At 39.6% G+C, this 26,484-nt stretch overlaps 1 protein-coding gene across 5 annotated transcripts in view; it reads left to right on the top strand.

Annotated features, from left to right (window-relative positions):
* The window catches only part of COL14A1 (collagen type XIV alpha 1 chain), a 136,887-nt gene that overhangs the window by 36,166 nt on the left and 74,237 nt on the right, over positions 1 to 26,484 (top strand). For all 5 annotated transcript variants that reach the window (XM_088149005.1, XM_088149004.1, XM_007433931.4 and 2 more), the window contains 8 exons: positions 8,022 to 8,177; positions 9,314 to 9,433; positions 11,869 to 12,033; positions 12,918 to 13,079; positions 13,511 to 13,662; positions 14,218 to 14,347; positions 19,923 to 20,068; positions 25,082 to 25,211. In XM_088149005.1, the coding sequence (XP_088005131.1) occupies positions 8,022 to 8,177; positions 9,314 to 9,433; positions 11,869 to 12,033; positions 12,918 to 13,079; positions 13,511 to 13,662; positions 14,218 to 14,347; positions 19,923 to 20,068; positions 25,082 to 25,211 (1,161 nt within the window). The remainder of the gene's footprint in view (positions 1 to 8,021; positions 8,178 to 9,313; positions 9,434 to 11,868; positions 12,034 to 12,917; positions 13,080 to 13,510; positions 13,663 to 14,217; positions 14,348 to 19,922; positions 20,069 to 25,081; positions 25,212 to 26,484) is intronic.

Below are 26,484 nucleotides of genomic sequence, written 5' to 3'. Positions count from 1 at the left end.
TTAATTTTTAAGGGTCCTCTTTTTCAAAATATGATTTGAGGGATGATTAAAGCTATAGAACATTCACAGCCATTTATCAAAAAACTGGGAAAGGGAATCATTAATCAAAACAACAGCACCATTTGCAAAATACAGACGTGGCTTATGTTCCAAGAAAAGCTTTGACCAAAAAAAGACACATCACATTGTTTAGCTGAAACCTAGCCTATACATAAAAAAAGAAACTTCCTTTAGAACTGCAGGGATTTCCAGTAGCAGGGCCATGATAGACAAGGAAATGCAGTTAAAAGTACAGGAAAGAAATCAGCGTTACTACCTAGAGAAACCTTTCCTAACCTGGTGCCTTCCAAATGCTTTGGATTTTAACTCCCATGGTTCCCAACTAGCATGGGAGGTCACAATGTTTTGGAATTCTGGACGTTGGCTGGGGAAGGCTGACCTAGGACTGTTCTAGATTTTCTAGATTGTCCATTTAATCCACCCATTACCCAAGTCTTCTGATTTCACAATTAAAATGTTGCAGGTCTTGACTAGGCTGTTCTTACTCTGTATGGATCTGTAAAGATGTCAGGACGCTACAGGAATCAGACATATTTATTGGGAGAGAACCCAGTATGCTTCTCTGCTAGCCAGCAGCTCATTTTGAACTGAGAAAGAGTGAAACACAAGTATTCTGGTGTTTTTCAGTAGGTGAAAGCTGCTTATTCTGTTATGTATTTTGGGCCTTTTGACCAGTTTTGATGTTTAGCCACTGTGCCGGGAGACCAGGCACTTGGGGTGTGCCAGCCATTCCCTCCAATGACCATTTAAATTGCCCCATGCAACAGAGTGAGATGCTACTTCTACAGCAATATTTGCTGCTTAGAAAATTTCAGACTTGGAACATGTGGGACTTACTACAAGGGTTTCCTGAAAGCACTAGGGATCCAAGTCAGCCTGCAAATAGATTTGCACTCCTATTTGGAATTTTTCCTATAGGGGATGAATGTCGACAGAACCTTTATCAACTTTATCAGTTTAATCCAGTGGTGGTTTCCCTTGTACTGTCAAGATTTCCAACACAAGGTAGAGCAGATTATTCTGGTTCACTCTGATGCATCCCTGCCAGGCTGGCCACTTTGCTGCTGAATAGGAGCTAAGCATGCTACTTTATTAACATGAATGCAAATGGCCAAGAGATGAATATGAAAACGCTATATGGGTTTCTGGTGCATGCTGTGCTAGCATTTTTTAAAAAGAAAAACTTAGTGTGAAGCACAAATCACAAATGGATAAACAATAAGTTGTTTTAGGGCAATGAGGTACAGTTTGAAACCACTGAGCAAAAAGAACAGGTGGCAGTTGTAGCCAAGAGGGCCATTGCACCCGTTCCTGGACTGAGAAGTCCTTCAGACAGTCATTCATGCCTTGGTTACCTCATGATTGGATTACCACAGTATGCTCCATATGGAGCTGCCCTTGAAGACCACGTGGAGGGTATAGCTGGTCCAAAATGCAACAGTGTGGGCAGGGATGGGGGTGTCACAGTGCGCACAGGTGTCCCCACTGCTTCATGAACTGCACTGGTTACCAGTTGGCTTCTAGATGCAGTTCAAGGTCCTGGTTATTATCTATAAAGCTCTTCATGGCATTGGGCTTGTGTACTTGAAGGACCGCTTGATTCTGTATGTTTCCACCCATCCTGTGAGGTCTGCTAGAGTAGGCATGCTCCAGATCCCATCAGTCAAACAGTGTCATCTTGTGGAACACAGGACACATGCCTTCTCAGAGGCGGTTCCTGCCTTCTGGAATGGAATCCCCCAGAGATCTGTACTGTTCCCACCTTACTGACTTTTTGCAAACTGTTTAAAACTTGGCTGTTCTCCCAGTTCTTGGAATAGAATGATGATGGAGTCCCTCAGGTTTTACAACCTTTATTTGCTTATTGGTCTTCCATTCAGTTGTATGCTCTTTTAATATATGTTGTTTTCTTTTATTTGTAAGCTGCCTAGAGTTGTCAAGGGGTCAGCCAGCCTCGAAATTTAATTAAATAAATCAATGAATAAATATGAAGTGTTGGCTTATTGATGGCAACTGTAGCCTAACTACCAACGTTTGCAGATGTTGCAGAAGGAGAACTGTGCTAGTCTGTGGTAGCCAAAATTCAGAAGGAAGGAAAATTCAGAAGGAAGCACTTTCATTTCCTTGTTTATCTAAATCTGAATATATTACCAGTAAGTGACCTCCCAAAGAAGAGATAAACTTGAATTTTCCAGAAAGAAATCCATACGACCTGGCTGGACAATCAAATTCTTATACTCCTCTGATGAATAATATGCTTGAAAAATTGGGGGATTTAATTTACTTTCATGAAACTAGTCAGCGCAGCTGTTTGTTATTTTATTGATTCCATGTCTACAGTCATTGCAGAATTCTCTTCAGATTCAGTCTCTTGCTACAAGTATGGTTTGGCATTCAGTTTGGAAATGGAATCATAATCATGAGCAACCTGAGTCATCAGATGAGCTATGTCTTAAACAATTAATATTTCCAAATCCATGTGGGCGTTCATTAAACAGATTCATTAATTTAAAAGGGTCATTCACCCAAGGATACAACAGGCAGTTGGTTTCCTGTGTGTTCCTACCTAGGAGGTAGAACATTGGAAGATCAGGTGCTGGAACAGCAGCTCTTTTAGTGAGCTTTCCACAAGTTTTTCTCTTTGTTATCCTCGGTTTTGACTTCTCCTTTTGGGCTCCATTTCATTTCTTCTTTTATTTCTTTATTTTTAATCTAACCCTCTGAGACACAAATTAAAGTTCTCTTTAGTGCTGGTTATGGTCCCGAATTAAGACGAGCTAATCTGCCAGAATGCTTAAAGTTTGTCCTCTCAAGTGAAGAGACACTTCAGGTCTTTTCACTTAAGAGATTGCCCTTTGCAGGAACCTCAGAGGGAGACCTTTTTAATCACTGCCCCCTTTTGTGGAATGACATTCCCTTGGGATCTGGATGGCCCCTCCCGTGCTGTGTTTCAGAAAGGCCAGCAGAACCTTATTTTTCCAACAAGCCTTGGGGACGTTGTGAGCTGCTCCCTCCAGTAATTTAGAGATCAATCTGCTGTTGTTTTGTTATTTATGATTTAGATTTTGTGCTTTTTAAGTAAATAGGTACTTAAGTCACTCAGGGTCAGTTTCAGTTGGAGTGACATTATAAGTCTTGCAAATCAATAAATACATGTCAGGTAAAATTAAATCAGGTGGCCCCTTAAGTTTGCAGATTTATTTATTTAAACTGAATGTGGAATACCTTCCAGTCAACCTAGGAGGTAGTCAGTTTACTAGATCAGTCTGTGTTTGTAGTTGATAAAGCTCCATGTCTGAGGCACGAGGGTCTTTCATATCGTTTTAATTTCCCCAGTTTCTGGCACTGGCTCATTCCAGGTTGAATAGCATTGTAATAGGTTTAAGAAAATCCACAAAAGATCAAACTTACCTTTAATTTTAGTAAAGTCTGCTAAAAGAGACTTCTCCAACCTGCCATTCTCTGGTCTCAGAATTCCCAGCCTGTAGTACTGCACTGATAGCTGTTCATGAATTTGTTGTATGTTGCCCAGAGACCCTTGTTTTGTGAGATGGGTGGCTATATAAATTAGACAAACAAACAAATAAAAAATAACACTGTGCTTTAATTAAAGCCAGAATGAAAGTGTGGGGGTTCTTTTAAACCTTCTTAAAGAATAAATGCCAGAAATGTGCATGGGGGAGGTGACTAAAAGAGGAAAATATATTGGGGCAAGGGGAATATCTAAATTGCTCAGGGCTGTTTACTCCATGGTGTAACCAGAGCTAATGACATTAAGACTCTTTGCTGCTTGGTGCAGGGTAACAAGCATTCCCAGATCTTATTCGTAACTCACTGTTAACAAACTTCAGACTGATTATTAAGACCAGCTCATCTATCTTAACAAGATCTGACGCTTTTATCTGTCTTCCGACATGTAATTTTGCAGCTGCAGAAAGTATCTGGTTGTTGGCTCATCTCTCTGGAGAACAGGCAGATGTGGTTCTTTTGGATCAAATCATTCCTTCCACTGTTTTGTTCTCCGGAATGAGAGGAACACACATCCGAATGGGGAAGATCCCAGAAAAAAGAAATCTTCCAATACAAAAGCTGTTCTCAGCCTAGGAACTTTCTGGGAATTTTGGATGCAGAATGCAGAAGCTACAGTAGACTGCATTGGTGTGGTTGATTAGCCAGGAATAGCACAACATTTTGCAGCTAGCAGGCTGTACTTCTTCAAAAACTATTTTTTTCCCAGGGCTTAATGCTGCAGGGGTATACAGTGATGCTGCCAGAGGGGTGGGGACAGAATTTTCTGCCCCTTTTCGTACTGGGGAGGGCTTGCTTGATTTTATGTTAAGAAGTGTTTGAAGTGTTTTGAGGCTGACTTCACCTATTTTATTCATTTCTGGCTAAAACATTTAGAAAATAGTGCTGCCATGATTCAGTAGTTTGCTATTGAATTTGGACAGCATACATTTCGGGAGCATGGGTGCTGTGGATTGCCCACCCCTGAACTATATTATGCAGCCCTTAATAGAAAGGTTGTGTACAAAAATCCTATTCAAATGATCAGTTTGATTCAGATTTGCAGTCCAATTAGATTTTATTTTTATTCAATAAGTCTGTCTGATTTGACTCCCAAACCAAATGGTTGAATCAAGTCAGTTCAGTTTGGACTTCCAAGCTGATCTAAAAAGCCCCCATTTCTGGGAACATCTAAGAATAATCCAAACAGTGAGATCATTTGGTGGCAAGTCAAGTCTACTTGCCAATTTGATTTTGAAATCTGATTTAATTCAGATGTTTGATCAAATAATTTTTGAAATAGAGTTCTGAATCAAATATTCACATGTCCTGAGAGTCTTGGTGAAAGGGTGGGCAGCTGTCATCTATCTTATGTTTTATTTATTTATTTATTTATTTATTTATTTATTTATTTATTTATTCATTCATTCATTCATTCATTCATTCGTTCACTCATTCATTCATTCATTCATTCAGTTGGTATAGCCAGTCTCACATAAGTGACTCTGAGTGGCTCACAACCATTAAAACATCAACAAAACAGCACAGTACAAATAAGAAACAAAGCAAATATATAAAACCACATTAAAGTCATATTAAAAACCATCAGAACAAATTCAGCAGACGAGTTACAAATATTCTCAGCATTCAGCATAACCATTGAACAGGCTCTAAACCATGTTGAGATATATCTCTTTATGAATCAACTTAGGTTAGGCAAGGGGATGTTTTCTGTGATGAACTGTACTAGAATTCAGTTGGTGAGTACTGTGCTACTAGTTACTCCTTGATATTGATTACTTGAATTGATTATTTGATTAATGATTACTTGAGATTTAAAATGGTTTAAGTAAGACTGTGTGAGATGGCAACAATTTAAATTGTTGAAATAGATAAAAATAAATACTTGTTTTCTCTTTGACTTTGGACATTATTGTTTTATTTGTATGATTTTGTCTTTTGAGCACCAAAATTATATCAGGGTTTTAAATATCTCACAAATGTTATTCCGTTTCAAGAACTTTCAGCATCTGATTGTAAGCTCAAGTGAAATGTTAGGAGAAAAAGAAATATGGAAACTTAGTGGGTATGCAAAAGCAGCTTTGTAGCTTTGATCAAGTTCATTACAAGTATGAGCTGTATCTGTTCCAGGTTTTGTAGAATATGATATGGGATTTGTTAATATAAATTCTGTGGAATTAAATAATGGATTGCTTTGTTCTAACAGAGTTGAAACAAAATGTTGCGACAAATCCAGCTGTTGTTTTCTCTTGTGAATTGATTTATGTTATCAGAATATATATTTTTTTCAATTTGATCTTAGCTGTATGCATCGTATGAAAAAAAAAAGTTCCTTTGGAAGAAGATGATTTAGAAATGGGATTTCCAGTGGACTCTAAAGGCAAACTGAACTAAAAAAATGAGATGGGAAGATTAAATATTTAAAGCCTTCATCCATAATGGGTTCAAGACAGACTAACTAGATTTAGAGAACAGTCCTACGATGCTTGGGGTATTAATATTGTTTCCTTTCCAAGATTAGACAGAGGCTTCCAATCTCAAATTCTTACCCTTGGAAAATCCTCAGCAGCCAGCAATAAGTTTGAGTGTCCCCCATATTCATGCTCTTACATTTCATGCAATTGGAGAGATATTTCTCCTTCCCTTCTAAATATATAGATAAAAATATTTAGAGCCATTATACAATCCAGTGAATAATGCAGTCCTATACATGGCTTCTCAGAAGGATGTTCCATTGAGTTTCTAGCATGGGGGATCACAATTGCAATTCAAATAGATGAGTGCCTGTTGATTCAGCAATTGTTTAGAAATTGACATCCATCCATCCAAGGTGACAACATATTGGAACATTTTAGCTCCACTCATGTACTGTTCTCATGCTTCCCTGCTTTAGGAGTTGCCATATTTTTTAGGGTTACAGTTCTTGACGGGAACTAGGAAGTTTGCTTTACTGTATCATTCACTTCTGGATCCAAAGTTGCCCTGCAGGGCCAAGCAATATATATATAAGAATGCCAGATGAAAACTCCATTGTCTGCAGACACAGCCAAGTGTTACAAACTCATCTACCTTTATTCTAAAGGTTGCACTATTGCAAATGGGATCCCCGGTGGGGTAATTAAATTGATTTTTTAGTATCTGTGGTAATGAACCGAGGTTTGAAAATGCAGATGCATTGATTAAAAATGCAGATGCATCAAGAGGAAAAACACATATATTGACAAGTTTCTTATATCTAATGGTTGCTCATTTGTGCCTCTTTGGACCTCTGATCCCTACAGAAATGAGTGGGAAAATTGCCATTAATGTGTTTGGAACAATGATTACCTACATCTTCCTACAGAATTCATTTGAGCCTCATTCTGATTTCTGACATTTATTAATGCCAGTTTTTCCTCCTTTTCAGCGCAGCCTGCACGAACAAAATTATGAAAAATGAAATCTTACTGCTTTTCCTTGCCTCAGAATATCTTCAGTGTATAGCATTAGTGCAATTGAGTACTTATCACCGTAGTACAGTATTTTATATACTGTATTTTATAACCTAACATGTGCTGTCTGTAACAAAATCTGCTTTTGCTATGGTATGTTTGAATGCTGGCATTCAGTCATATGCTTGAATTGTTGATGTGCATTGTTGTTGCATTCAAATATATGTGTGTGTGTGTATGTGTGTGTGTGTGTATATATGTGTGTGTGTGTGTGTGTAAAATCCTTTGTGATAAAATCTCATTGCTATGTTCCTTACTCCCATCCTTAAATTCCTAGTCTTCCCAGACTTCTGTTTTCCAAACAACACCACCATATTTGTGCTATAATGCTATACTTTGTGAGTGAGACATGAATTGTATTTATTACAGGATTTTTGAATTAAACATGACTATATATGGATTAATAATGCAGCTCTTGCTGCCTCTTGTCTGTCTATGCATTGTGCTGATAACATCTTCCTTTTTTTTTCTGTTCTCATATCAGACATCTAGTAAGTGATTGTCTCTTTCACACCTGTCTGCTCTGCTTTATGTGCCAGAAATCTTTACCGTCTCAAGTTAATTGGTGCCCAGAGGTATAAATTAGAGCCCCAATAAAAGATTGATCATGAAGACAAATGGAGGAGCAATTCCTTTTTCATCTGTAGCTACAATATAGTAAATTGACCTTCTATAACATGGTGTCCATCATAGTTTTTTTCCAGTCTGGGAAAAATGACTATCGCTGCAGTGCTGGAGAGGCTGAACCTGCTAGGTTGTCTGAAGCCAAGATATCATTTTTTTTTTTTCTTTTCAGTCTCAACTTGTTATCATATGTATTGGGGTTATATCTCTATTTCTATAACTCCTTTTTTTTTTTTTTTTAAGCAAAGCCTATTTGCCAACTATGCTGGCAAAAGTTCACTGAGTAAACCATTTTCCGTGTTATTTTATTATTAACAGAAAACCAATTTAAATGCAAGACTCCAGCCTTTGCAGACATTGTTATCTTGATTGATGGGTCCTGGAGTATCGGCAGATTCAACTTTAGGCTTGTGCGTCTTTTCCTGGAAAATCTGGTCACTGCCTTCAATGTGGATTCTGAAAAAACAAGAATAGGTAATCTTTTTACAATGTAAGTTAGTCTGATTTGGTTTCCTCACTTTTTATATTGATATGATTCCTTCATTTCAGGCAATATTTCATCAACCAAAATAATACAGTGTCAAACTCCCTCTGAAAAGATTGATCTGAGTATTTCTGTAAAAAGGAATTCCTGAAAACTGTAATGGTCTTAACAGGATGTCTTCCTTTGTATATGTATTGGCCCAGATGGATTGATTGTTTTGAACACTCTCTTCTGAGTTTTCCTTTCAAAGAAAATGTTTTACGTGGTTAACAAAGGACAGAGCCTTTTTTAAGTTTGTTCCCCACTTATGGAAAATCTTTCCCCCAAAAGATTCATCTAATGCCCATATTATGATCTCTCTTTGTCTGCATTATACTGGGATTGGTCTTTAATAATGGGGTAAACTGACGTAAAATGAAATGATAAATATATAATTAAATTGAATGTATTTTATTTATTCACTTGTTTCCCACATTCTTCCTGAAGTTTGAAGTGGCATTCATAACATTTCCTCTTCCATTTCTCCCTTCCCCCCTTAAAAAAAATGACCCAATCTGGCTGAAAGTAACTGGCCCAAAATCACCCACAAAGGATGGACTTGAACCAAGATCGTGCCAGTGCTGGTATGACATCTTAGCCATTATACCACATTGAACTTGGTTACTGAATTAGCCTATTTTGTTTCTTCATACCACTGGCACCTAAGCTAACCAAATGGGCTGAGTTTGCAGACCATGGTAAGACCCCAAAAATATAATTATGTTAGAATCAACCAGGCTTAGCATGCTTTATGGATGCAAGCACTCAGTCCTTAGCTGACCTCTGTGTGTTTTGTGAGTGCAACCCATAGATTTTGAGGATTGGACCCTAGTTGGTCGAATGCCATCTTCTTTCTGTCAGCCTTCTCAATCATGAGGGTTCTGGATGGATTTGAGGTCTGTTCCCAGAATTCCAAGCTAGTATGACTGACTCCAAAGAACGGAGTTCCAGTTCATCCAGAAGGTGCTTACAAACACACAGAATGCAAAAGCTCCTTGCCACAGCCAAACAACCTCTCTTCATGTTCATATCATCTGTCACAAGTCATTGTACTAGTATTATAAATGTACCTTCCTTTCTTCTCAAGGCCTGGCACAGTACAGCGGTGATCCCAGGATAGAATGGCATCTGAATACCTACAACACAAAAGAGACTGTCTTAGATGCTGTGCGGAACCTCCCGTACAAGGGTGGAAATACCTTAACAGGTACAGATTTGTACATGACTGCTTTGAAATGGATTTTTTTTTTTAAGTTATAGTATTTGCCATTGACCCGGTTCATACCCTGTCAGAAATGCAAATGTATTTTGCTGTGTTTGGCTTCCTTATTATATTTCTGATTCTTTTCTCCTCTGGCCTTCAGGGTGCAATATTTATAAGCTGAACTCTGCTACAATTTAGAGAATATCATGAATGAATGATATTCTCTATCATCAAGAGAAGAGAGGAAAGCAGGATGACACAGACCTTGTTCCGATAAGGCAAAGAGGAGAAGGGATGCCTCTGAATGATGCTTTTGGGGCAAAATGTAATCCTATGTGATTTATTGCAGTATTATCTTATTTAACTGAGAGAGAAGCACAGGACGTGTGCCTGAGTAGGATGCTGTGACTGAAGGGCCTTTTGGTCTAGGGCTGAACTCTGAGCTTAGCTTGGGGTCAACACAGCTACTCTTGAAAAAGAAAGAGACTGAAATAGGAGAGATAACAAGTAGGAGCATCTGCAAGGAGGGTGGGAAGTAAGATAGTGGTCATGACCACACAATCAAAGCCTGTCCTATGTATGTGCACCTGGATAAAGGGACGCAGCTTTGATCACACAATCATAAGTGCCATCCTGGCTTTTTGGACCCCCCACAACTGCCGATGCCCCTGAGAACAAGTATTCTGCTGAGTGAGCAGATAACCACAAGCAACCTGCAAGGGCATACAGACACCAGCTGTTCTCTAATATTAGTCCCCAGAAGCTGTAATTGAAACAATCTGTCTTGCTTGCGATCTTAAAATTAGTTTCCCTACTCTGATTGTCATGGCCATCTTTAAATGCCCACTGTCTGGGAGCCAGATTATTTATTGTAGAAAAATAATAAGGTATGTTCAAGTAAAAGCAAGTATCTTCGTGCTTTCTTAGCTACCCTTAATTGCTTTCCCCCCCTGCTTTTGAGTTAATTGTGACTCCGCTTTTGAGTTAATTGTGACTCCTGGTGACTGCCTGGACAAGTCCTTGCAATTTTCTTGACAACATTTTTGTTAGTGGTTCGCCCTTGCTTTTGTCCTAGGGCTGAGATAGAGGGACTGACCCAATATCCTCCAGCTGGCTTCATGCCTAAGGCAGGACTACAAATCATGGTCTCTAGTTTATAGTCCAGCACCTTTAACAACTACCTTAAACTGGTTCTTACACTTAACTGTAGTCTGTTTTTAAAGCTAAGAAAAAGTCTGCTTGGGAATATTGGAAATACTTCTATCCTGCCAATGTCTTCAGTCCCCAGTTCCTCAAAACACTTTGAGGGTAATTTTCATTTTCCCCTCTTCCTCCAGTTTAAGAACACTGAGAACACGAACCAAAAATCACAGCCCTGAACTGCCACAGGTGGGGTCCTGCAGAAACAGTCATCCCCACCGCTCACTTCATGCAAAAGGGAAATAAAATATTTGTATCCCCATCCCATCAGCATCTTTACTTTATACTATGTGCATTTGTCCGGTTGTATGGGGGGGGGGGGGAAGAGCCTAAATCCCCCCAAACATTTGAGTAGTTCCAGTGGGGGAGGGAAGCTACAACAACATGAAGCCACCATTCCTCTTAAAGGACCTGAAGCCTAAAAGCCAGGCGGTACGACAAAGTAGGAGATCATGCAAATGGTAAAATAGGCTGCTCACAAGCTGCACAGAGCCTCAGTCTTTGAAAGACAAGGGGAGCTTTACCATTGCTTCACTGCAACTGACCCAGAAATAAGCCCATGTAACTTTTGAACATAACCAACAGTGTTGGCTTTATAGAGGCCCAGAGCTGATTTTGATCTGATACAGAATCTTCTTGTGGTAGTGCCTTAAGCTTGTTTGCTACTCTCCTCATCATCTACCTCTGTCTCTGGGCTTTTATTGGGTCCTCCTAAGCTTTGGGTTCCTGGAGCACTTTTTGTGTTTTTCCCATGGAAAACTGCTGCTTCATGTATCCATGACACATACCTTCTGAGATCTGTGGGTATATATCATTTTCTCAGTCTTTGCAGAGGGTAATCCCATCTTCTTTCTTGAAAGAATTAAGAGGCGTTTCTTAACTCTTAGCCATGAGGAAACAGTCAACCAACCATTATGAGATGCTGTCAATATATCTAGTAAAAGATTGGATAGTCTTGGAGCTATAGCAATATAAGTATCTTTGGTCAACCTTTTGCTTTGTCTCCTCCTTCTCCTTCTCCTTCTCCTTCTCCTTCTCCTTCTCCTTCTCCTTCTCCTTCTCCTTCTCCTTCTCCTTCTCCTTCTCCTTCTCCTTCTCCTTCTCCTTCTCCTTCTCCTTCTCCTTCTCCTTCTCCTTCTCCTCTCCTTCTCCTTCTCCTCTCCTTCTCCTTCTCCTTCTCCTTCTCCTTCTCTTCATCCTTTCTCTCTCTCTATCTCTCCCTTCTTTTTTGTGCACAGGCCTCGCCTTAACTTTTATTTTGGAAAACAACTTTAAGCCAGATGCAGGTTCAAGACCTGGAGTTCCCAAAATTGGCATATTGATCACTGATGGGAAATCTCAAGATGATGTCATTCCTCCTGCAAAAAACCTGAGAGATGCTGGCATTGAACTGTTTGCTATAGGTATGTATTGTTGCAATGAAGTCATGGAATTGGAAAAGTTCTAGAGGTCATGCAGCCCTTGCCTAGCTCAGTGCAGGATCCACAATGTAACAGGCAGTTACAGCAGGCTGCGTGTGGTTCCCGGCTGCCTAAACTCAGCAGTAAAGTAGCTGAATTTTGGTGGTGTGAATTCAGGCTATTTTAGGGGTTTAGGGGATGATTTAAGTAGGGATGTGCAAAACGTTTCAAAATTGAATTGTTTTGAGCTCAAAATGGCAGTTTCAAGTTTAGAACATGTGCTTTGATTGTTAAATGGGATTGTTTTGAGTTTGGAATGGAGTTGTGCCAGACAGAGCAGCTGTTTTAACTTGGAAGAGAGCATTTCAAAGTTGAAACATTAGCTCCATTCCCAGCCACATCTTTAACCACCCCAAATCTCAGAGAAGGGACCAATGAGCTTAGCCAAGACCTTTTCAGTGACATCACTTGCCTTGGATTGGCTCCTTGTGGCCTTCCAGAAACCTGGAGGTTGCAGTCCTGCCATAAGAACCACAACCTTGCTAAGAGTAGGTGATGGGCATCTACCTTCTGCTGATAAGCCTCCAGAGAACAAGAACAGTTTGCAGGCAGGTTGTTCTCCTGACCATATTGATCATTGATCAAGTGATGTCTGCCATGAACAAACACTGTCCTCAGATCGGTTTACAAAGCCATGGTTTTTCAAATAAGCCACGGTAGATTAGTTCACACACCATGCTAAACCATAAAGCATGGTTTATAATCACAATGGTTGGGCTCACACACTGTCTTATCAAAAATCAAACTTTTTTTTTTCAAACTGATGTCCAAGCCAAGCTATTTTATTATGTAAAATTGCACTTTGTTGTTTCTTCTTCTGATGCCAGGTGTAAAGAATGCTGATGAAAATGAACTCAGGGAGATTGCCTCAGAACCACACAGCACTCATGTCTACAATGTTGCTGACTTCAGTTTAATGAACTCCATTGTGGAAGAACTGACAAAGACTGTGTGCTTGAGAGTTGAAGAACAAGAAAAAGAAATTAAAGGTAGGAATAGCCAGGAGATATACTCTTTTCAAAGGACATACAATGAATGATGTTAGGTCACGCTAAAAGACTATCTCATCCCGCTTTCTTTTGCGACATGACTAACACACTATGGCCATAGTGACTAGCAGCCAGTATTCTCTTCATGAGTAATTCTTTAATGTCAGTGTGGTAGCCATCAGTACATATTATTTTAACAAATTCTGTATGTTGGGTAAAAGGCTTCTTCCATTTAATTTCTCCAAAATTCCATTCCTTTGGATGACCCTGAGTTCCAGAAATACAAGACGTTTCAACTGCACAGTGATCTGAGTTTTTTATTGAGTTGCCCACCAGCAGATTGGATACAAGATCTAGAAAAGTGAGCCGCTGAACAAGATGATCATTTTGGGGTGGTGAAATAATTGCTTCTCTGATGTCTAAAACTTTAGGAGCATTGGTTGCCACACTTGGAGCACCTACAGATTTGGTCACATCTGAGGTGACAGCCAGAGGATTCCGTGTGAGTTGGACTCATGCACCAGGCAAGGTGGAAAAGTACCGAGTTGTCTATTATCCCACCAAAGGAGGGCAACCAGAAGAGGTACTGGAATAACAATCCCCCAGCTGTGTACTTACCTGAAAATAATTAATAGATGGGAAAAGATGCAATTCACAACTTAAAAACTGTTTGGAATGGATCTTGCCACCAGTTTGTCCATTTAGTTGATTAGATGAGTGTGCTACATGCATATAAAAAAGGAATATTATTTATCTTGATTCCTTTTGTAATGTTGATCCCCAACAGAAAACTGGACAAAGTTTTGGTGCCTGCAAGTTGTGTTGAGTATGTTTTGGAAGACCAAAAACTCCTGGGGGTGGGTTAGGATGGAAAATGAACAGGCTGTTCTCACACACGTGAGCAGAATCAGGATTTACATAATGTAAAGCCTTAAACGATAGGTTCCCATAATTCTGCTAAGCAAAATACATTACTAATCGCTATTAGAAGCAGTGATCAAATACTCCTGAACTTCTCTAATCAATGTTCAAGATCTTTCCTTGGGAATTGAATTACAGCCTGTTTCCAAGTGAAGGAGAAAGCCTGCTCCGTGGACATTTTAAAAGCCTGTTTAACGGCACCTTTGCTTTCATACAGGTGGTGGTAGATGGAACGGTTTCAACAGCAGTATTGAAAAACTTGATGTCTCTAACTGAGTATCAGATTGCTGTGTTTGCCATCTATGTTAGTTTTGCCAGTGAAGGCCTCAGGGGTACCGAAACAACACGTAAGTGACAGAAAAGGAAAGTGGCAGTATTTTAAATTTGTGTTGGAACCACCTAATTTTGCATTATAGGTGTACATCTGGTTGTTCTAGATGTGGACCTACACCTGATGAAAACCTGCTGGGCATGAAGAGAAAAAGTACATTTAACAATATTCTGTGTTGATTTTTGGCTGGGATCAGAGCACCTAGAGAGGAGGGAGGCTTAATCCTTCCCTTCTCAGTCATGATCTATTTAAAAATAACTCCTCTTCCTCCTCCTCCTCCTCCTCCTTCTCCTTCTCCTTCTCCTTCTCCTCCTCCTCCTCCTCATTATTATTATTATTATTATTATTATTATTATTATTATTATTATTATTATTATGCTATTTGCATCTATGGGAACCTTTTCCTCCTAAGGCCAGTAAGAAAATGGGAGGATCTTCCTAGGGATCACTGATGTACAGGGAAAAATCCAATTCTAACCCTCACCTGAACATCCCAATTCTATCCAGATGTGGTTGCTTGGTACGATTTGCCGCCAAGTCATTACACATAAGGGTACTGCCACAGCATTCCAGTGAAGATGATGATTTCAAGGTAGGTTCTGCCATTTACTTTCATGCATCAAGAGGTCCTCTTGATGTCCATGCCTCAAAATGACCTCTTTCCTTCAGGGTCAGCCTTTTTCCTGCTTCCATTTTGCCAGCAATTCTTGTTGCAAATTGTGGTGATAAAACCTCTAGACAAAACAGCAGGCCTTTTGATAAGAGCCTTCACTCTTCACTCTGGATTGCTGAATCTGGGTTGTGTCTGAATAAACTTGACGGCAGCCTAGCTGCGTTCTTCTACCTGGCGCCAGCTATCAGACGTCCCTTGAGCAAAAGCAATTAACTGGTGTCAATGGTACAGGATTTCTTGAAGCGCATGTGAATTTGGGGTGTTCTACATTTCGACCTGGTGGCATGAAGACCTTTGCCTGCTTTCTGAGCATTGCATCTTTAGGGATGGTGCAGATGATGTCACATGGTTTTCATTCATATCTCTGAGTTAAGGGAGAGCTAAAGATAAACAGCTTCTTTCACCCTGCTGCTCCCTCAGTGCATCCCAAGGAATCTGCTTAGGCCAAGGGGAAATGTTTCCTTTTTTCCAGGGGCAACTGAAAGGGAGTCCTGAATTATGATTCTTACCGGGGAAATACAGTTCTCAGGATCAAAATCATCCTAGGGCTGTGCGTTCCATGTTCTTGAAACGGATTGTGTGTACATACGTAGGTGTATAATTTCAAAGTATCAGTAAAAAATAGTTAAAACTGGTTCAGAGAAATCATGATCCCTGACTATCCTGTTTTCCTCGCTGTTCTTGAGATTTTACAAGGCATTGCACACACACTTGGAAACATCACTCCAGTAGAAGGGCTGAAAACAGGCTCTTTTGAAAAGAAAATCTAGAGCATCTTAGGAAGTCAAAATATGTAACTAGTATATATATTATTTTCTACATTTCAACCCTGATATGAGATTAAGCCGAATATATCATGAACATCCAAGACCAATACTCAGCCTTAGCGATGGTCTCTATTACCAGACTTTTTTGCCATTTTGCATTAACTATAGACATTTCCACCCCACGCTGTTTCTGCTTGCCAGTTTCTCCCAAAGCAGCTTGAAGCCACCCACTAGTTACCTTTGCTTCAGTTTACCCAGAAATGCTGCAATACCCAGGGAACACCATGAGCCTGTAGGTGTTCATCTCCATTAGAAGAATGAAAACGGTGTTGCCCCATCAGTGTCCTACCTACTGCAGATCTGGTTCAGATCCAGATAGCTACAGGCCCTGAGCTCAATGTAGGAGGACGATACAAGGACCATCCCACTTCAAAGGCTGATTGAAAGGTTAGTCAAGGCCATCTCCATGGCTCTCTACAATCCAAGTGTTTTTCTAGCAGCTCACTGGCTATCACAGACTCTGACACTGGGAAATATTTACCACTATGTAGAGAATAAGGAAGATGACCTTGACGGAAATGTGAAAGAACCGTTACCTAAGCCAAAGGGGCTGAAACATTTTTTAAGTCCAGAGCAATGGGATAACATTCAGAAGTGGCTCAGACAGAGGTCTTCCTAATTCACAAGAGTATAAGAAGGTGGAGGAGGTCCAGCACAATCAGACTTGCAGGATTTTGTTATTATTAGCCAATCTCGACCAAAGTAGATCCAGTTTGGCCTAGTGGTGCAGGCACCAGGCTGAAAACAGGAGACTGTAAGTTCTAGTCCCACCTTAAGTATGAAAGCCAGCCGGGTGAATTTGGGTCAGTCCCTCTCTCCCAGCCCAACTCAACTCACAGGACTGTTGTTGTGGGGAAAATAGGAGGAGGAAGGAGTATTAGGTATGTTCACCACCTTGAGTTATTTATAAAAAAAATAAAGGGATTAAAAAAAAAAGTAGCTCCATCAACTCCTGTGGATGAGTTGATTTCCAGGTCTGGTCTATCTAGTGGAGCTGACCCATTATGGCCCCTTTTTCTGAGTAAACTTGGGTGGGGCTGCTTTGTAGAAGAATTAAAAGTCTAGCCTAGCGTATGTTTGAACAGGCCTGGTTAGGAATTGGTTAATGATGATTTCCATGGTCTGAGAGCACATACTGTCCCAGTAACATCATTTCCCGTGGCACCTGGTGCTCTTTTGAAGTCAAGTTCTGACTAAGTCCAGCCGTATGCATTTCTTTTTCGACTACTGCCTAAGGCAGCGTGTCTCCAAGCATAATTTTATTTAATCTTTGCTCAAGTGTCATAAAGCAATGCTCTGAAATAAGTAAATATTAATCACTCCAGGTAACATTTCAGGGGGGAAAAATAATGCTGTCAGGGGGAGGTGGTGGAAAAATGCACTTTATATATATGACCTTGCTGGCAGATAATAACAAATTAAAATGACTTGCAAATGAAAAGACCATAGATTCAGGCCTTAAATGTAGTCTTGAGGGAATGCAGCAGTTAGCAGCTGAGGAAAATACACTGAGGCCATGGGTGTGTGAGACAGGGAAAAGGATTAAAGTAAGTGCATTTTTGGTCAGAATTCAAGGAATGGGGTCCATAATATCTCCAAAATGGCCCCCGCTTTCTTTTCTTTCCAGTGAGCCTGGAGGAAAGGGGACCAGGGACCAGTGAGTGCCTCTGAAATTTGGAGAACATAGTCTTGGTGTTCTCTTAAAAAGGCAACCTGGGGGGCTTGCACATTCATAAAATAGCTGGCAGAGGGGGAGGTGCCAGTCACACAGGATTGATTGATTGATTGATTGATTGATAGGTTGATTGATTGGATTTAGAGACTGCCTGGCTCCCAAATGACTCTGGGAGGCTTACATCTCAAGAACAAGAAACAATAAAATAGAGAAAAAGAGCCATCCACATTCCAGAAAAAGAAAAACTTCTGGAATAATTGACAGGTGGGTGCCATACAGGTCTTTGGGGGATGCTGTTCTGGAGGGCAGGCACCACCCCAGAGAAGGCACCCTTCCTAGCATCATCCCCAGTTGGTCCCTACTAGTGTGTCTGCTGGGCACAGTTGCAAGAAAACACTGTGGGATACAGCCTTCTATAATTTCTTTTTTCAGAGAAAGCCTACAGGGCCTATAAAAGGCCAAAAGGCATTCCTTTAAATAGAAATGAGTCTAAAGACAGTCTTTTTGCTCTGCAGCAATGCTGCTTTTCATTTATGTATTCTTTATTAATCCCTAAAAAAACCAAATCAGGTGCTTGGAACGAAACAGGGTAAGGTCTGTTGGGGCCAGCTGTCTACCCCAGTATTGGCTGTGACCTGCATTTCTGCAACTAATAACTAAGTTTACATCTGTTCCTCTCACTTAGGATGACATAAATGGTAGTCCCAGTTCCCAGTGGTTCACCCATGGCAGCTCTTTTTAGACCAGGAGGCTTTAGCAATAGTTACTCATGCCCTCCAAAACAGATTACTGCAATGCCCTCTACTCAGGGCTGCCTTTGAAGGTTATCTAGGAACTCTGGGTGGTACAGAATGCAGCTGGGGCAAAGCCATTTCAGCAGAGGTACACTCATACTGTTGCTGTCCATTGATTACCAGAATGTTTCTGCATACAATTCACTTCCATCCTCATGACGTTCAGGAAGCTATTAAAGACCTGGCTATTGTCCCAGGCTCTGGGGCAGAGTGAAGGTCAATAGATTGTATAAATAAATAAGTTCAAGGTGCTGGTGTACATAAGCTGTACATGGCTTGGCTCTGGGTTACCTAGAGTAACATATCCTTCCAATAGAATCTAGATGCTCTGTTCAATCACCCAGGGAGGATATGTTCTGGTCCCTGCTCCTCAGAAAGTTAGGGAGATGGGCCCTCAGAAGCAGGCTTTTTTCAGTGGTGGCCCTGGCTCCCTGGAACACTCCCCTCTTGTCAGGTCTAGCCCAAGAAACTCCAAGAGACCATGCAAATTCAGTCCAGCTATGTTTATTAGCTACAACCTCTAGCAAGAATCTTCCCAGACTAAAACCCCAGTTCCCAAAGTCCTCCAGCCACAACAGTGTGAATTCCTCAGGGAGGTGCCAGTCTCATCCTTTTGTTCCTCCTACGCGGTTCCGGTGAGCTAAGAAAATGCTTATCTCCCTGAGCTTGGCCTTCATAATTCCATTCCATCACACCTCTTCAATGGACCCCACACTTAAACTGTGATGAAAACCTGGCTTTCCATTGAGCATTTGGAACCTGTATGGTGTGTTTTTATTAAGTTTAAGTTGTTTTTAACCTTGTACACCGTCCAGAATCACTGCCATGAGATAGGGAGCCCTATAAATAGGATGGATGGATGGATGGATGGATGGATGGACGGACAGACAGAGTTAGTTAGTTAGTTAGTTTTTGGTTATGTTTTGACCAGAGGGTATTTTAATCTATGGGTTTTAAGTTATTTGTAATTTTATGTTAGCTGTTGAATTGAGCATATAAATAATACATAAAGTTTATAGGTACCTAAAATCAATAAATCAATCTAGTGACCAATTATACTCAGATGTGCTAATAGATAAAATCAAGAAGTCACGTACTTCAAATCTTGGTCTGAGTGCAGTGATGAAATGCTATGGGAATTGCATAAATAGGATCTGACCTTTTAACATGAGATCTAAGTATACAATACATCACAGATTTACTATCTACGTTGATTTCTATCACATCACAGACAAGCAGAGGAGGAGGGAGGAGGAGAACAGGTTTAATTCAACATTTTGTGTTTTGGAAATAGTCATCTCTGATCTCTGAGAGTTGCTGTGCAGATTAACAAGGCTTGTAATTAATTTTATCTATTGCAGTTGAAGAGCAATTACCTAGCTACCCAAAATGGCCAAATGGGATTGCAGAATCAACTTTTTTTACATATTTTGAAGACAATTCTTCTTTTCATTATTAGCAAGAACTTCTGTTAGAAAAAGAATTCAAAGATTTGTTGCTCAGTCCTTACAAAAAATCTTGAGTTTAAAACCGTTTTGGTTGTTGCTGTTGTTGGAAGCATTCCCAGCTCCTCCTTTTGAAGAAATTAGGCAGTAACCATCTCTTGGTTTTTCCCACTGCAGTTGCATTGCCAATGGCGTCAGATCTGGAGTTGTATGATGTCTCACACAACAGTATGAAAGCAAAGTGGAGTTCAGTCGCAGGTGCAACTGGCTATATGATTCTGTATGCGCCCCTCACTGATGGGTTAGCGGCAGATGAAAAGGAGGTGAGAGAACATGGCATCAACTAGACCTTTTGACCCTTGCTTCAAAGAGTGGCCTGATATTCTTGAAAAGCTGATATTGATATTCTTGAAAGGTGTAGTACTCCCTATTTTCAGCTGAATGATCACCCCCAGAGAGTATTGGCTCCATATCATTTCGGATAGTAATAACAAGTGGAGTGCCACAGGCCTCTGTCCTGGGCCTTCTGTTGTTCAAGATTTTTGTTAACGGCGTGGATGAAGGATTTGAGGGGGACGATGATCAAATTTGTAGATAATCCAAAACTAGGAGGAGTGAGAAGAGAAAGAGAAGATCCAAAAAGATTCAGAAAAGCTTTGGAGTCCTTGGGGTTCTCTGAGCTTTATCGTTTTCTCACAAACGTTTCATTACCCGGCTAGATAACATCTTCAGTGCACTGAAGATGTTACCTAGCTGGGTAATGAAATGTTTGTGAGAAAACAACCAAGCTCAGAGAACCCCAAGGATTCCACCGTTCAACCCATATTCTCTTCTATTGATAGACAAGCTTGAAGAACAGGCCAGAACAAACAGGATGAAATTTAACAGGAGAAATTTAAAGTCCTGCTTCGGGGGAGAAAAAAATAAAAGGCACAAATGTAGGATAGGGTAGACCTGGCTTGACAATAGTACATGTAGAAAGGATCTGGATGTTCCAGTAGATGACACATTGACCATAAGCCAATGGTAAGATGCAGCTGTTAAAAATGCAAGCATTATTTTGGAAGAGTTAACAGGAGGAGAGAATCTAGATCATGGGAAGTCATAACCTTACTCAGCTATTGGGTCTAGAATAACAGTCTAGAAAGAAGTTTAGAGGAAAGCCACCATGTCATGTGAGCTTAAAGGAGCTTGGTATGTTTTGCCTGTAGAACAGGAGACTGAGGGGAGATAAGATAGCAGTTTTCAAAAGTCTAAAGAGTTGTCCTGCAGAGGAGAGAGTAGATTTGTTCCCAGGAAATCAGGACAGAACGAATGGGTTGAAACCACAGGAATTAGATTCAGGTTAGCTATTAGGAGATATTTCCTGATGGTACAAGCAGTCAACCAGTGGAATAGGTTGCCTCATGTACTAGTTCCCCTTTGGAGGTCTTCAGATAGAGGCTGGGTAGCCATCTGCCTGATATGCATTAGTATACCCTGTCCCAAAGAGGTGGGTTGGACTAGATGATTTCTGAGCTCCTTTCAAACTCTGTAAGTTTTAACCCCTTTTTCCTCAACAGCTGCATTCCCTTGTAGTCTTTTAAGAGCCCATTCCACCAATAGAGTGGGTTTGGAGTCATTGGTGGGTGGGACCAATTGCTGTTTTTAACATAGTCCCAGTTATCCATTCAAAGCAGCAGAAATATTGTAACAACGTATGTTTCAGTAATATATATGTATTTGTCTGATTATCCCATTTTAATGTATTAAAATTAATGTTCTTATCAGATTCATTAATGTTTTAAATGACACGATAAATGTCAGAAACATGGGGGGGAATAGCTGGGACAAGAGTTATAAAATGTTTTTTCATTCATTACATTTCCTAAAGATCTTAAGATTATTTTTCTCTGCCCTCATTGTATTTTTAGAATACCCCGTGAGCCAGGTTGGTGTCAGGGACTTCCATGTTTAGCTGTGAAGAGCCTATAGGTACTAAAGTTCAACCTCCATCTTCTTGATGTTTGAATGGAGTATGGGACCCAGGGCAATCCAACCCAACCATCTCATGTAACATAATGAGCAGTTGCCCCAGACAGTGGCTCCTCTCTCATTTTGGAGCACCACCATCTGATGGAGGAGCTTGTCTAGGATTTGGGTTAATGAGTAGTGACATTTGAGGAAGTAACAGTGAGCCAGTTAATTGGAGAGAAGCAGGAGTTGCAACCAGTTGGGGATTGGTAGAGGTGGGGGCCCTCATCTTTGGCTTGTCACTGAAATTAGGTGAGGCTTCGAGATAGTGACAGATCAAAGATCACCCTATGAAGACCACTGCAATTTGTTCTACTCTGAATCTGAGTGTCCCTGTTTGTTTTACATAATTTGTTATGCATTTCTGATAGCTGCCAATAACCTATTAAAATTGGCCTATGTAGATCCTATCCACGGTACTCCATTGAGTTAAAAGCAATCCCACTTCTCTGTCCCCACCCCCACATCATAGGTGGTATTCTGCTAGATACTTGCCCCCCCCTCCCCTTTTCACAACCAAGCAGGCAAAAAAGCCCAGGAAGTTTAACTGACCCAAAGTCAGGAAGCTATTATTTGCTTATGGGCTATATGTTTCTTGGCAGGCTACATTTTATAAAAGGCTGATGCAGACTAAAGGAGGGGCATATGAGCCAATTTTATTTTATTTTTTTTCCTAAAGGTTTTAAAGTTTTTCTTACTTTCTCACTTCTGTGAATATGCCAAGTCCAGGGCATTGATTGTGATTAAAAAAAAAAAAGAATTGTACTATGATTTGTATTCTAAAATGTATTCTGGTGCACATCTCTTCAAACCTAGGCATTTTTGCTTGTAATTTGGCCTAATTTATAGTTTTTGCAAATTATTTTCTCTAATGCATTTTTGTACAATATGTGTATGCGTTTTTGTACTAACAGAGTACAAAACTGAATGTTTTGCCTAATAGGTATTTTTAAAACTGTTATCAAACTCCAGTGCACTATTCTGAGAACTGTAGATTTGGAATGACAACTACATTTTGCTTCAAGCGTGGAATATAATACATTTGCATGCAGAAAATGTGTCCTGCATTCCTAAGTAAAATTAAAATAAGTTTTTCCTAGGGTGCAGTCAGAAATTGTGTTTAGTATGAAGTGGCTAAAAACTCTGCCAGATTAAACAATGTAAACTTGGATCTAGCCTATCTCTTGATTTCTAGTGTGAAATTATATTCATATTTGTTCAAGTAGGAGAATTGTTCATAGCATGAAAAGGCATGTAAGATTCTAGAAGGGGCATCAAGAAGCTACTGAATGTGTAAACGTGTTTATTTTTTGCAAGTTATATAGCATGTATCCCTCACAGAGAATTGGCTGAAATCAGCAAATCTTAGATCCTCAATCAACAGACAGATTTCAAGTAAACCTAGTCCCTGTACTGTTCAATATATTTATAAATTACTTGGATGAGGAGTTAGACAATACTCTGATCAAATTTGCAGATAACACAAAGACAGGATGAATAACAAACACCTTGCAAAAAGGTTTCAAGATTTAGGAGGATCTTGACAAACTTGAACAATGAATGGCTAATACCATAAACAACAGGAGGAATTTCAACAAGGACAAATTAAAGTCCTGCATCTGAGTGGGAAAAACCAAAGCACAAGTTTAGGATGTTAAGAAGACCAAACTATGAAAAGAATCTGGATGTCTTGGCTGAATATGAACCAAGTGTGATGCAGCTGCAAAAAATAAATAGAATAAAAATTTTCCTAAAGCAGTTGAATGCTTGTTCTTTATTTGGTAGAGTGAGAAAAGAATCTTGAACTTCTAGAGAAAATCATGGAGTTGTTAGATTTATATTTTACCTTTCCTCCAGGAGTTCAAAATTTAATAAAGGCTTTTTCAATTTCATTCTGATAACAGCAAACTTTAAAAATAGGTGTGGATGGGAGATAGTAACTGGACCAAAATCACTCAGTGAAACTCTACGACAGGCGGTAGGCTTGAACATGGACCTCCATGCTGAGTGGAGATATCTAGTTCTACTCTAACCAACACTCTTCCATATTCCAATCTGTGGAATAACCCTCCCCTGATTCTACTTTGTAAAGCAAATTGTCTGGTAGAATTTCAAGTCACAAGTTGTGTAGACTGTGTATCAATCACTGAATGACTCCTGCCCCACAGTTCACTGCCTTAAATTATTCTGCCAAAATGAGGAAAGCTTAGGATGATCAAGAGAAGATTTTTCTGTAATTTGTCCCTTTTTGTGATTTCAAAAGCAATAGGCTTTTTATTATTCTCTGTCTTTTTCTGTTAAACACAAATGTTATAAACATTGGTTGCCAGGAGTTCAAGATCTTAGAATTTGTCTATATTGGCATATTTTGGAAATAATAAAACAACTTCAGAAATGCTGATAACTTTAGGGCAGCTATTTTGTCCAAAACAGGTAGATTAAGTAATGATCATTTTCTAAATTGTTTTTATTTGTTTTCAGCAATGGATTGTAATTTAGTACACCTAGTTTACTATGAATTTTTGTAATATTAATTTCTAGGCATCTTATTGACTTCTGACCAGTTTTGATGTTGTATTCCTTCTTAATTTCATTCTGGATCTTAGAGCCTATATTTATGACAAATACCTCTGTGTTTTTATAGTTCATTTTCAATCCTGTTAGTTTTCAAAAGTTGCTAATTTCTTGAATTAAAATTGGCAGCTCTTTTGTTGGTTTAGATAAAAAGAGTGCAAATCATTGGCATTTGCATTTACTTCCTGTTCATGTAAGAATCTACTGACTTGCAACTGTGTGTTATTTTGGATTTTCCATAATAGAAGCTCTACAGATAACATGTATAGTAAGGGCGATAAAGATCAACCTGGTGTTTTCCCTTGATAGATCTGGAACTTTTCTGAGTCAAAATTATTAATAGTAATTAATAATACTAAAAGTAGCATTTACAGTATTATATCATTTAAGGATAGCTGAGCAAAAGTTATAGGGAAAGTATTTATATGAAAGTACAAAGGGACTTGTTTAATTCTGGCAATCACAATTCTACAATTCTGCCTTTTGTGCTAGGCTTCAGTTGGTGGTTTTCTGTGTTCTAGGAGTTCCCACAAATTGGACAGCGGCCCGTCAACCCATTATGGAATAATTTATGCAAGTGATCCTCAGGCAGGGCAAAGTGGTGTGAATCAATCCCTTGTTAATATCACAACCCCCATTTTTCTTACTTTGACATACATTATTCTCTCTCCTGAAAATGTTCTCCACCTTCTACTCACATATGCCATTATTTCATCCATTTTTTTTTTAATGAACTCACATTTTTGTAGATGAAAATTGGAGTGAGCTCAACACATGTTGAACTTGAGGGTCTGCTGCCCAACACAGAATACACAGTCACGGTTTATGCATTGTTTGGAGAAGAAGCCAGCGATCCTCTTACAGGACAAGAAACAACATGTAAGTGGTTTTTATGTCTTTCTACATGCCCCAGGAGTAAATTCTGGAAAGGCTTTCTGAGACTGAAAAATAATGACTTTAAACTTCAGTAGAATACTAATCCCTAGAGGCACTGTTTAGGAAGCAATGTGAAGAGCAACGGTGTCTCCTTCAGTAAGGTGCTCATGACTTTCTTCAATGACTTGTTGATATCTGGTTATTACCACGTACAGAAAATGACTTCTGTAGAACTATTCTTGCTTAAAGTTTTAAGATATCAACAGCAGGTTTTTAAGTTTTCTGAAGTTTACTTTTCTGTAGAACATCTTCTTTGTTTCCCATCTAAAATAGATGTGAGATAACATCTATTTTAACCCCACTGAATTTTAATTGTAGCTTATTTTTACATCCCAGTGTTTAATGTTTTAAAATGTAATGTTAGTTTCCATAACCGGGTACCTTCAAGAGTTGTTAGATTCCAGATTCTAGAATTCTCAGATGACTGACAGGGAATTCTGGGAGGTGAAGTCTAACACACGGCAGGGAAGATTCTTCTGAAATATGTATATTCACTACTCACACAACTCATGCTCCTCTAGGGGTCAATTCCACTGGAAAAAAACGTTGTAGTGCCTCTTCAGTGGTTATTCTTTGGCTATAATACTATGAAGGGATCCAAAGTTTCCATTTTAAAATAGTTCATAGTCCAGGCATACAACATGTGTTCAAGTGTCAGTAGCAAGATCACCTTTAAAAAAAATAACTTAGAACAGCTTTGGGAAATTGTGCTTGAGATATTTAAGTTTTTCCATATTGGCTTTTTTTTTTTTTTAACTTCAAATTGTCAGGCACTCGCTGTCCCCCCCCCCCCCAATGCATATTGTGAGATCTTAGAGGCGTATTTGTCTTGTAAAGAGCTGAATGTATCAATCTAATAGAAGCCAAGCTCTAGTCCAGGAACAGAAAACTAAATTGATGCCGGCAGCATGAAGCTGGCAGACAGATTTTGCATTCATAGACGTATTTACCTCTGTCCCTGAAATGTTTTGTGATGTCTGGGATAGGAGAGTTTACCTTTTAATGTTTATTAATGTAATTTGGGATGTTGCATTGGCCACCAAGTTGATCTACACAGAGGCAAAGATATTGTTAGTGTGTACCACTGGAGAAGGGGGCTTGACTTTGAATGGCTTTCAGCCTCCTGAAAAAAAGAAGTATGTGCAGGAACTGAGCCTCCCCCCCCCCCCCTTGCTATTTCTTGGAAAGAGGGAGATGGGGAAATTTGGAAGGGGCT

This window comes from Python bivittatus, unplaced genomic scaffold, assembly GCF_059951505.1.
Source record: "Python bivittatus isolate LINGU-HERP-01145 unplaced genomic scaffold, Pbiv_v1 ctg000590_np1212, whole genome shotgun sequence".
In the NCBI taxonomy this organism is placed as follows: domain Eukaryota; kingdom Metazoa; phylum Chordata; class Lepidosauria; order Squamata; family Pythonidae; genus Python; species Python bivittatus.
The sequence above is the reverse complement of the archived record's forward strand: the minus strand, read 5'-3'. Positions and strand labels throughout refer to the sequence as shown.